Raw genomic sequence first — 12,421 nt, 5'->3', positions numbered from 1 at the left:
GGGACTCCAGGGACTCAGTGGGGGAGGAGGAGACCGTTTAACAAGGAGGGGGTTATGTTTATGAGGCAGCAGGGAGCATTATGGGGAAGGGACAGGCTGTAGATCAGTTACAGTGGAACCTGGCTGCTGCTCAGAAAGGACAAGAGGCTTGGGGGCGTTTCATGAGGCACTGGGCGAAGCTGACGAGACCTGAGGAGCACACGAGTCAGACAAAGCAGCTGTCTGGATGTCAGGAATAGCAAGGGCTCTGTACCCAGTGAAGGGGGGGACACAAATACAGTTGGCCTGGGCATGGGCAGCGCATGACTCCCACATTTGGGGAGGCTGGGCATGAGCGCTGGAAGCTCCTGAGAAGCGGGGGGCCACTGATGCCCAGACTGTGGCCCTGCCCCCTGCTCCGCCTCGAGGCTTGGCCCCTTTCTCCCAAGGCCATCCCACCCCTCTCTGCCCTGAGGCCCCTCTGCCTGCCCCTCTCTGCCCCCTCCCACCACTCGTGCCTCTCTGCCCCTCCCCCAAGCCCCGCCGCTCACGCTTCTTTGCCCCCTCCCCTAAGACCCTGCACCAACCGCTCGCACCTCTCTGCCCCGCTACCTGCCCACCACTCGGCGGGTGGAGAGGCATGAGCGGCAGGCGGGGCAGGGCTTGGGGGAAGAGGCAGAGTGGGGACAGGAAGAGGAGCAGTGCAGGCGGGGCCAGGGGGAAGAGGATGAGCACCACGGGGCCTTGGGGCAAAGCAAGGGCCAGACTATGACCCAGGCACCCTTTTGGAGGCAGGGCTCCAAAGGCACGGGCCGGCGGCATGCCTCCCAAGGGAGGTGCACCGCATCGTGTTTGGGGAGGCTTAGCATCCCCTAGCCTCTTCTGCCCGCTGCTCACGGGCCTGGGGAAGGGAGAGGGGATGGGCACAGTTGTAATTTCTGTAAATTCAACAAGGTATCAGACTACAGGAAACAAGGCATCTGGTCAAAAATGAACAGTAGGAACATCTCTGTGCCACACAAGAAGCTGAAAAGCAGCCACCAGGAGCTAGGCTGGCTGGCAATGGAAGAGGCCTTGATATAATCCCCACAAATACATTCAATTGGAGTTTAAAAAAAACCCATAACAATGTGAGAATTAGGAGTCTTCCTCTTCAAGAGTTTCCCTTCCCCATCCCCGAGCCACTCTGCACCTTTCCTCCCACAGCCCACGGCTGAGACTTCCAAGTTCCCATCAGGTGGGAGTTGCAGAGAAGAGGCCAGTGCTGCTCAGTGGAAAGGGTCATTGCTCTAGGTGCTTGTGATGCTGCTGCTCCCCCACCGCTTACCTCACACATGTTTAACTGGAACATCCTGCGCTCCTTCTCCATCTCCTCAGCGATCTCCCCTCCTACCACCTCGCTCCGCACCAGCCCATGCTGCTTCGCCAGCTCCCGCTTCTCCTTCTCAATCTTTGTGCTTGAAGAAAGGCAAAAAACACTCTGAAAGGCTCCCTTGGGCCAGGCTTTATTAGAATCGGCTCCCGGTGAGCCTGAGTAAAGAGGACAGGGGGCAGGTCAACTTACAGTTTATTCTCATAGTCTTTCCAGGCTTTGTCAAAAGGCTTTTTGAAGTCCTGGTAAGAGACGGGTAAGTGATTAGTGACAATGGCCCCGTACAATATGCCCCCTGTTCCTTACCCCTGGCACGGCAGAGCTTTCTACGCAAACCACACCGCGCTGCTAGCCTGCCTAGTCAGGGCCCAAATGTGCGCTCTAGCCTGTTTGTTATGGCCACGTCTGCTGCCCGGCTAGTAAGTCAGCTGGTCTGCGTGTCCCATGTAGTGGTATCCTTTGGACGCGTCATTCCGAACCTGCAGGGGCTGGAAGCCGTGCAGGGGACACCAGAGTGCTCTCTACAGCTACCCCCGGCCCCCCACCCCCATGCTGCTGGACTGAAACTGTTGCACTCACCTGCTGGAGAATCTGCACCACCTCACTCTGCACATCGCTGAGAGTGAGTTCCCCTGGTGCTCCTGCAGTGTGCATGAAAGCTAAAACAGGAACCCCCCCCCAAACACATACACACACACAGACCACACGTGTATACACAGACCCAGAGCCACACAGACTTATGTTCACACACGTGAGCACACAAGGATATACAGGCACGTGGATTTTATAGCCAGACGGGACCATTAGATCATCTAAGCTGACCTCCTGGCTAGCATGGGATATTCAGTTTCATCCCATTACCTCTGCATTGAGCCAAATAATTTGTGTTTGGTTAAAGCATGTTCCAGAAAGGCAGCCAGTCTGGATCTGAAGACACCAAGAGATGGAGAATCCACCTCTTCCCTTTGGAGTTTGTTCCAATGGTTAATCACTCTCATGGTTACAAACTGGGCCTTATTTCTCATTTTAATTTGTTTGGCTTCAGTGTGTAGCTGTTGGTTCTTGTTCTGCCTTTCTTCCATATGTTAAAGAGCCCTTTAATACATGGTATTTTCTCACCAGCAAGGTGTCACAGATCCTTTCTAGCTGCCCAATAGGATTGCTGTGAGGGGAATCATAGATTCACAGATATTAAGGTCAGAAGTGACCATTATGATCATCTAGTCTGACCTCCTGCACAATGCAGGCCACAGAATCTCACCCACCCACTCCTGCGAAAAACCTCTCACCTATGTCTGAGCTATTGAAGTCCTCAAATTGTGGTTTAAAGACTTCAAGGAGCAGAGAATCCTCCAGCAAGTGACCTGTGCCCCATGTTACAGACGAAGGCGAAAAACCTCCGGGCCTCTTCCAATCTGCCCTGGAGGAAAATTCCTTCCCGACCCCAAATATGGCGATCAGCTAAACCCTGAGCATATGGGCAAGATTCGCCAGCCAGATACCCAGGAAAGAATTCTCTGTAGTAACTCAGATCCCACCCCATCTAACATCCCATCACAGGCCATTTGGGCCTATTTACCATGAATATTTAAAGATCAATTAATTGCCAAAATCATGTTATCCCATCATACCATCTCCTCCATAAACTTATCGAGTTTAATCTTAAAGCCAGATAGGTCTTTTGCCCCCAAGCTGTGCTGTGGATTTTCAGGGGGTTTCAAGCTCCTGAAGTCTGAATAGAGCCCAACCACTGCCCGAACCTCGGGGCCCTTAAGCACATTCTCAGGCTGCAGACCTTCTAGCTGGCAACCCCCAACTGTTGGAACCTGCTGTCCAGCCACCTAGCCCCTCTGGGCGCAGTGCTGACCCTTCAGACCCTCTGCCAGAACTCCACCCAACAGCAGGAAGCTTCTGGTTTACACTTCAACTCTTTCAGGGGCAGACAGCAGTTGTGAAGCAGTCAACACACACGCACACACACACATTTTATTCAATATATCAACCCTACACTCTTTATACTTAGGCCTGGTCTACACTACAGAGTTAGGTCAACGTAAGGCAGCATCCACACTGCAGTGGTGCTCCCACTGATGTCAGTCACCCACTACATCGACTTAACTCCACCTCCGCGAAAGGCACAGTGCTTAGGTCGATGTATTTAGGGTGACACAGTGTCCACGTAGACACTGCGTTACTTACATCGCCTGTTGGCAATCAGCTGGGCATGGGACTGACATCTGGAGTCTCCCTCATACCCCAGCAGAGCCGTCAGCTCCAGGACAGCGCCCGCAGTTCATCACTTTTCTCCCCCTTTCAAAAAAGAACAGAGCAGGGGTACATGACAAGTACTCCAAGGGTGTTCTGCCCACCCTCCCCCTTTCAACAGCACATCTGCTTTACTTCTTATTAATTTAAACTTCATACAGTCAGTCAACAAACAGATAAACAGTTCCAATCACCACCCCAAAACAGAGTTTCATGACAACATTCTAGATCAGTTCCCAATGTCACACCCCCTTGGGGCGAGGTGAAGTGTGTTTGCTTCCCCCATCCCCCTCAGGTTTAATTACACCTCCACTGACCAACATGAAACCATAGATTAAGGGGCAATTTTCTCCCTCCTTAACCTCAAGACTCCACCCAGCGGTTGCTTCACACCTCTCTAGGGCTTTTCCCACATTCTACCAAGCATCATTAATTGATAGCACTCTTTACTACCCAGAGTCGCCCTCATGCCAGGGGAGCTCTGACACTTCATGTTTCAGCTGTGCCTCAGTTTCCCTTCCCCTGCAGAGTTTTGAAACCTACCACCTATTAGCAGTGCCTAGTTTCCTTGCTCTCCGTGGAGTCCTGGGCCACAATGTTGCTTAGCTGTCCCAGTATCCCACAGCTATTAACATTCTGTCCCAGATTCTAGCAAGTGCCTCTTCCTGGCCTCCCCCTGGGATTGCTGTGAGGGCAATCTCAGCCTCTATGCTCGGGATTCCCAGAGGTGTATCAAGATCCTGGAGCCTGAACAACATTCAGCCACAGCCCCTGTCAGAGAAGGTATTTATATACTCAAGATTTATTAAAAATTAACATCAATGAGCCAGAGAGCTCCTCAGCCAACATCTTTAGAACTTTTGGGTTTAATATTTATCCCTAGCAGCTGGTGTTAACATCCTCAGTTACTAATAGAAGGTTACTTGGAAGGTATTTCTTCATCCTCATGTGACACATGCACATCATCCTGCTTCTTTCCAAATCCAGAACAGAAATATTTATTGAACACTTCTACCTCTTCTGCATCATTAACAATTTTACCCTCTTCATCGAATAATGGGCACGTGCACACACAGATATCAATACAGAGAAGCACACCTGAAAGCAACACACACTTACACACACATGTACGAAGGGTCATGGTGGATTCTCTACCACTGGCAATTTTTAAACCAAAATTGGATGTTTTTCTAAAAGTTCAGCTCTAGTTCAAAGAGGAAATGTTCCAGGGGGTCCTCTAGCCTGTGCTATACGGGAGGTCAGACTAGATGATCACAATGGGCCCTTCTGGCCTTGGAATCTATGAAAGTAGGAGAGGCATGCACACCCAGCAACACACATGTACAGATACATGTACACACATGTACAACACACATGTACAGATGCACCCATAGCCACCACGTGCACACACAAACATATAGTGGGGGAGCTCCCTGGGAGAGCGCATGTTAGAGACCACAGGGGGTGGGCAGGAAACACCGGGGGGGGGCGGCGAGGAGCCCACAAAGGCCGCACACTCCCATCAAAGGGGCCTCCACTGAGAGGTCACAAGGGTGTACATTTGCCTGGGGAAGGCCACAGAGGGCATGATTTGACTGGGGCAGGGGCAAGGGTTTACTCGGAGGCCATGGGAGGTGCACACTCACACCAGGGGAGACCCCGCTGGGAGGTCACAGGAGGTGCATACTCACCCAGGGATGCCCCGCTGAGAGACCAGGGGTGCCATGCACTCACAGGGGGGCTCGCTGGGTGGCTATGGGGGACATGCACTCACCTGGGGGCTTCCTGGGGGGCCATGGGGACACTAGAGTTGCCAACTGCTCATCACACAAACCCAAACACCTATGCCCCGCCCCTGCATCGCCCCTTCCACAAGGCCATGACCCGCTCTTTATCCCCCTGCCTCTATCGCTCGCTCTTCCCCACCCTCACTCACTTTCAGTGGGGTGGGGCGAGGGGTTGGGGTGGAGGGGGTTTGGGGTGCAGGCTCTGGGAGGGAGTTTGGGTATGGGAGGGGCCTCAGGACTGGGGCATGGGGCTGGAGTGTGGGAGGGGGTTTGGGGTCCTGGCTCCAGGAGGGAGCTCAGGGTTGGGGCAGGTGTGTGGGGTGTGGGAGGAGGTGAGGGGTGTGGGCTCTGGGAGGGAGTTTGGGTTCTGGATGGGGCTCAGGGCTGGGGCAGAGGGTTGCAGTGCGGGAGCGGGTGAGGTTTACAGGTTCCAGCTGGGCAACACTTACCTCAGGCAGCTCCCAGGTGGCATCGCATCGGAGCTAAGGCAGTCTCCCTGCCTGCCGTGGCCCCATGCCGCTCCTGAAAGCAGCCGGCATGTCCCTGCGGCCCCTGGGGGGGCAGAGGGCTCCATGCGCTGCCCCTGTCTGCAGGCACCACCCCCGCAGTTCCCGGCCAATGAGAGCTGCAGAGTCGGCGCTCGGGCTGGGAGCAGTGTGTGGAGACTCCCTGCCCCCTCCCAGGGACTGCAGGGACATGCTGGCCGCTTTCAGGAGCAGCATGGGGCCAGGGCACACAGGGAGCCTGCCTTAGCCCCGCTGCGCTGCTGGACTAAAATCTCCTGGTTTGGCTTCAATAGCCTCTGGGAGATGGAGCTTGATTCCAGGAGACTGCCAGCAAAACCAGGAGGGCTGGCAACCCTGGGGACATGTGCTCAACAGGGTCTCCCTGGGGGGTCCTGGGGACATGCACTCGCCAGGGGGTCCCTGGGAAGCCATGGGGACACGCAGTCACTGGGGGTGGCCGGTAAGGGATTTCTGGGATGCCATGCACACTCAGTGCAGGAGGGTGCACGCTCATCCGGTGAGGGAGCTGATTGGGAGGCCATGGGGGATGCTCACACGGTGATGTAATGGGAAGCTATGAAGTATTTAGGGGTAAACAGGTTCTTTTGTTCCCTGGGAACTCCCATGACACCCCTTGGTTCAGCCAAAGGGCTGCAGGCAAATTGGGTCAGAGAAGTGGGAGGAGTGAAGAGGTGGGCGGGGACTTTGCCCTGCTGTCAATCGCATCTATGCCTGCATCCTGCTCAGAGGCTGGGGCAGGCTGGAGAACAGCGGCGGCAGGTGGCTGCGTGCCAGGGCCCTGGAGACAGAGATGGAGTTTTCCCACTGGCTCCAGAGCACTGCTGGGCCCAGCTGCTCCCACAGCATGCTCCATGTGGGAGCATGGCCTCCCAACCCAGCTCTTAGCACGTCTCCTGCCTGCTGCTAGTGAAACCGGGGGGCAGGGAACATCCTTCAACTGTGCAACCCCTCTCCCAGGGGCCACCCTGACCGGCCCACTCAGCATCGACTCACCCCTTTGAGCTCCTTTAAATCTCTCTTTACCAGCGAGTCCAGGGAAAAGTTAATGTTGTGAGACAAGCTCTGCAACTGGAAAGAAAGGAGAGAGACTCTGAAGCCTGCATTGTGAATCCACCCAGCACAAAGCCAGGCAGCGGTTCACACCCACTTTGCAGCCTGCAGGAGGATCCCCCTCAGCGCTCTCATCCTGGAGAATGGCTCCTTGGGGAAGCACTTTTCTTATGGATTCTGTTGATTGCCATCTTTTCCCTTGGGCCCTGATTCTGCAGCTGGAGGACAAACACAGCAACCTCCGCCCCACCTGGAGCAGGCAGGGTGTGGAGGTGTCAGAAGGAGCCCTGTCTCGTCCCACGCACCCTCAGGCATGTGGGGAGGGGCTGAGACTCCCTTGCTGGTGCCTCACATCGTGCAGGTAGCTGGGAGGTTGTGAGGGAAAGGCCGGTGTTCATGGGCAAAGGGCAGGGTGGAAAATATTCTCCCACAACCAAATCCAAGGGGATTTTCACCAGCATTCTGGAACGCACATGTCTGTCCCACTCCAAACACAGAGCTTCCAGAGCAGTTCAGAGAGAGAAAGAGAGTTTGATATGGGTAAAAAACGTTGGCTACTTTTCCTTTTCTTAATTCTCAAAAAACAATTCTGCTCATATTTTAAAGAGAAAAAAGCCCTCAGACAGAAACCAGAGCTGGAAAATTCCAGGCTGAAAGATTAAACTTGACCAAGTTATAAGCAACTAAACCAGGGCCTCTAAAATGGATACATGTAGCCAACCATAACTGGAGAGGTCACGTGCCAGCTCTAATTCCCAGACAGGAAACCTCATTGGCTTTCAGTTATCACTATACAAGGGATTTTTGAAACAAGACAAACACTGCAAGGAAACGAGATTAAGTCATTTCACCATCTATCCTACTCTCTGAATATATCAGACACCCCGATAACTTCAAACCACAACCAAAGTCTAACTCAAAATGCAATTAAAGCCTTAACTCCAACCCTTACAAGTGTGTTCCCAGCAGGGAGCGGATTCTGAGCAGTGTAATTCAGGAGTTGACAGAGCTACACAGGTGAGGAGGATCAGGCTCTGTATCATTTGTATTTCAGAAGAATCTGGAGGCTACAGCTATGATCAGAGTCTGATTGTGCTAGGTGCTGTACAAAGACATAATAAGAGCCAGCACCTGCCCAAAGGGCTACATTCACAAGGGGATTTTGATGCCTACCTGCTCTTTAGGGGCCCACATCCAACATGCAGGCACCACTGGCATTCACACAACCCCTACTCAGCTGCCACATATATTCCCTACATTCCCAAGAAGCGTGCGCAGAATTGCCTATGTCCTGAGGACAGTGCTGAGCAGCTCGGCACCCTCACTCATGCCTAGCCCTAGCGGGAGTCTCAAACGAGACATTCTCTATGTAACTGCTCGCAGGGGCCAATCCAATAGGCATACTCAGAGCCTTCCTCCCACAATAGCCCAGGGGTAGGGCACGCACTGGGGTGTAGGAGACCCAGGTTCAAATCTGCCTGATCTGGAGCAGGGATTTGAACCCAGAGCTCCCCCATCCCAGGTGAGTGGTCTGGGCACAGCACCACCTCTGTCATTTTTTGTGAGCAAAGGCCTAATTCTTTTTGGGGCTCCTTGGCATTTCCTACTGGCTGGCCCAAGTGGCTCCCTGCTCAGCAGGCTGGCACCTGAGCAACCCTTTCTTAGGGTCCCCACTTCTCCAGGCATGGCATGGGGAGTAAGGAGCCTAACTGGGAATGAGGAATCCACAAGGTGGCAGGGTCCCTAGGAGTTGGCGTTGAAATGCCCAGGTCCCCCTTGTGAATGTAGCCCAAAGCACTTAGCTCCATACAAACCATTCACCACACAGCACTGCAGCTGTCATGTCTCTTCCAATCTTTGGTAGTTTTCTTAAAGCCCCAGCTCCTCGAGTCATGTGAATAGATGAGACCATCAGCTTCCATTAAAAAAGGAAGTTTCTAGTCCTCCTTGTTGTGGAGAAAATCATGGAAACATGACCTGAGTGCAGCCTACAGGCTCAAAAGCAGAAGGCAAAGTGAAAGAACCTGTTTATGTTTTAAAATCTCATGACTGTTGGAAGGCCTAACTCAGACTTTTTGAATACTTGGGAGAAAGGACACTGGCTTCACTTTGCCGATGGACTTGGAAAAATCAAATCCTGGGGGAGGAGCCTGTCACAGTTCAGGGCAGGTCAGCTGTATCCCGCAGTAAGGGCAGCCACTCCAGGCATTCAGCTCCTCAGTTATTGCCTTTTCCAGCACAGACCAGCTGCCCTAGGACACCTGTTTGCTTTCTCTTCAGGGACAGAGAACAGTGCAATTGCTACAGAGACAAGTTACCACCAAAAATAAATAAAAAAGTAAAGATTTGATCAATTATAGACCAGTGTGAGTTTCAGAAGTATTAATTTTCAGTTCAAAAACAGTACAAATGGAAGCAGCAAAAATAAAATGTCACACACATTTTAGGAAACATGACACCAAACAATGGTGTATTAATTCAGTATAATTTCCATCAGTCCTGTCTTGTCAGTGGGAGGACTGTGTGTGTTTCCTCACTATACAAAGTACTGGAATTTGGGGTTGCCGTGCAGGAAGGAAAAGACGTAAGTCATCTTCAACAGAAAGCCAGGAGCAATACTTGGAATTGTGGTTAAAGATGACTCGCATAGTTAGGTAGCTGAAAAAGGAACAAGGGCTTTAAGAGCCCCATGTGTTAACTCACAAAACTCAGATCCCACTGATACCCAAAAGTCTGCATCTCACATTTGTGCTGCAGTTCCTTGTCACTTGACAGGGCAATAAGGCTTTCCTCTTCTTTTGAAGACAGCATAGCTGTGGGGTTCGGCTTAAAGCTGATGGGTTCCTGGTCCCTTGATTTCATTGGTCTGTACCCACTTCAGGAAAGTATTCAGAAAACGGCTCCTGCCGTCCCCCTCGGTGCTGAAGACTTACATCCTGGATGCTGTCAACAGATAGATCACTGCACTGTTGCACAACATCCTCCAGCGTTGAAAACATGGAGAGAGATCCCTGCTGCACACATGAAGACCACAGTTCAAGTTTGTTAATGAATGCTGCTATCCGATCATTAGCAATGAGAACATTAACATCTTGTCCCTGAAGTGCCACATTCAGAGAATTCAGTCGCTCGAATATATCAGCCAGATATGACAACAAGTATATCTGGTGAATGTCACTGAAATGCTGTTCAAGCGGAGAGGTATCAGCAAGAAGAATACGGACTTCCTCACGCAGCTCACATAGCCTTGTCAGCACTTTGCCCTGGGACAGCCAACAAACTTTTGCATGTAACAACTGTGTGAAGTTTGCCCCCATCTCTTTGCATAAAATGGCAAAAATCCTTGAATTAACCGGACGCGACTTTATAGAGTTTATAATTTTTACTGTAACTGAAAGAACATTGCTGAGCTCCTCTGGCATCGTCTTCACAGCCAATGCCTTTCTGTGAACCATAGAATGATTCCAGGTAGCTGTAGGGGCCACTTCTTGTACCTCTCTCACAATCCCGCTATGCCATCCTGTCATAGACCATGCTCCATGGCTGCATTCCAAAACAACATCCCCAAACAAGACCAGTGTCTTGGACAAAATTATTTAATAGTTGAAAAAGTTCTATATGAGTTGCTTGTGTTGGAAGTGGATGGCAAAACAGAAATCCCTCTTTTAATTCTGTTGCTATAGCAATTCAAATATACACCAGTAGCTGTATCAATCTGAACTGAATAATATGGGCTCTGACGAACACTTTCTCGGAGCAGCTCTTTTACATCAGGGGCCGTCTCCACAACATGGTGTGAAACTGTGTCATTGGAAAGTGGGATCATGTCTAGCTGTGATGCTGCTTCTGCAGAAAAGGACCTAGGGGTTACAGTGGACGAGAAGCTGGATATGAATCAACAGTGTGCCCTTGTTGCCAAGAAGGCCAATGACATTTTGGGATGTACAAGTAGGGGCATTGCCAGCAGATGGAGGGACGTGATCGTTCCCCTCTATTCGACATTGGTGAGGCCTCATCTGGAGTACTGTGTCCACTTTTTGGCCCCATACTACAAGAAGAATGTGGAAAAATTGGAAAACGTCCAGTGGAGGGCAACAAAAATTATTAGGGGGCTGGAACACATGACTTATGAGGAAAGGCTGAGGGAACTGGGATTGTTTAGTCTGCAGAAGAGAAGAATGAGGGGGGATTTGATAGCTGCTTTCAACTACCTGAAAGGGGGTTCCAAAGAGGATGGATCTAGACTGTTCTCAGTGGTAGCAGATGACAGAATGAGGACTAATGGTCTCAAGTTGCAGTAGGGGAGGTTTAGGTTAGATATTAGGAAAAACTTTTTCACTAGGAGAGTGGTGAAACACTGGAATGCGTTACCTAAAGAAGTGGTGGAATCTCCTTCCTTAAAGTTTTTAAGGTCAGGGTTGACAAAGCCCTGGCTGGGATGATTTAGTTGGGGGATTGGTCCTGCTTTGAGCAGGGGGTTGGACTAGATGACCTCCTGAGGTCCCTTCCAACCCTGAGATTCTATGATTCTCCTGTCACCACTGTGCACGTATCCTTTGCAGCTGGAAGTAGCAGTTTCTCACCTATGTTGTACAGTCTACCAGCTTTGGCAATGCACAAAGCCATGCAGTAAGAATCCTCAGTAGCCTTTATGTTAACACTGTACACTTCAACAACTTTTGTCCTATTAACTCACTGAGCTTCCTCTGAAAAAACTCTACAGGTTTAGATACTCAGGTAGCACGTCTTGTTTTGAGATGCTGGCGTAGCTTGCAGGGCCACATACTGTCGTTTGCCAGTTCTTCGCCACATACAACACATTGAAGCCTCGGTGCATTGCTGGACCCGCTCCATGTAAAGCCCAGTTTGAAATAAGCTTAGTCGTATTTTCGGCTTTTGCATTTTGCTGGAACGTCTGCTGCTGCCCTCGCTTTGGCTTGTGTTGTACACTTTACTCCCTTTGTCACAAAACCATCCATTTCTCAGGTAAGCTCTTTCTCACTGTCAGTGTGTTGCTGCTAATGGTTTTAAGTTCTTGTGGGGAAAACCACACAAAGGACCTGTCACAGTTGCTAAGAGAGTCCTGTGTGGGACTAGTGAAGAGCCCTGCAGTGCCCAGTGTGGCTGTGGCTCCCCCTGTCATCCCAGGCTCCCGCTGTCACCGTGGAGCAGGCTGCGGCTCTGGTAGCGGGAGCCAGGACTGAGAGCCAGAGTCACAGCCTGCCCCGCTGTGACAGTGGGAGCCCAAGCCGATTGCTGGAGCTATTAAAAAACACACACACGTACACACAGAGAGCTTGCGCCTCCCTTTACACATTCCCATGCCTCGAGAGGCGTGCCCCACACTTTAAGAACTGCTGTTCTATACCCATTAACTCAGAGGCCTCATGAACCGTGGTAACCAGTTCCACATCGAGCTGATGCCTCAATATAGGTTATGT

General features: G+C 51.3%; 1 protein-coding gene across 2 annotated transcripts in view; it reads right to left on the bottom strand.

Moving 5' to 3' along the window:
- Positions 1-12,421, bottom strand: part of LOC311529646 (arf-GAP with SH3 domain, ANK repeat and PH domain-containing protein 1-like) — a gene marked incomplete at its 5' end in the record, with an annotated part of 119,014 nt that overhangs the window by 79,251 nt on the left and 27,342 nt on the right. The window contains 3 exons of one of the 2 annotated variants that reach the window (XM_084645775.1): positions 1,307-1,436; positions 1,544-1,593; positions 6,924-6,998. In XM_084645775.1, the coding sequence (XP_084501901.1) occupies positions 1,307-1,436; positions 1,544-1,593; positions 6,924-6,998 (255 nt within the window). Of the gene's footprint in view, positions 1-1,306; positions 1,437-1,543; positions 1,594-3,550; positions 3,645-6,923; positions 6,999-12,421 lie in introns of those variants that run through there. The other variant, XM_084645776.1, reaches the window with a different exon arrangement.

The sequence above is a fragment of the Lepidochelys olivacea genome (genome assembly GCF_965140295.1).
Source record: "Lepidochelys olivacea isolate rLepOli2 genome assembly, chromosome: 13".
NCBI lineage: Eukaryota > Metazoa > Chordata > Testudines > Cheloniidae > Lepidochelys > Lepidochelys olivacea.
Note: the sequence above shows the minus strand (reverse complement) of the source record. Positions and strands in the feature narration are given on the sequence as shown.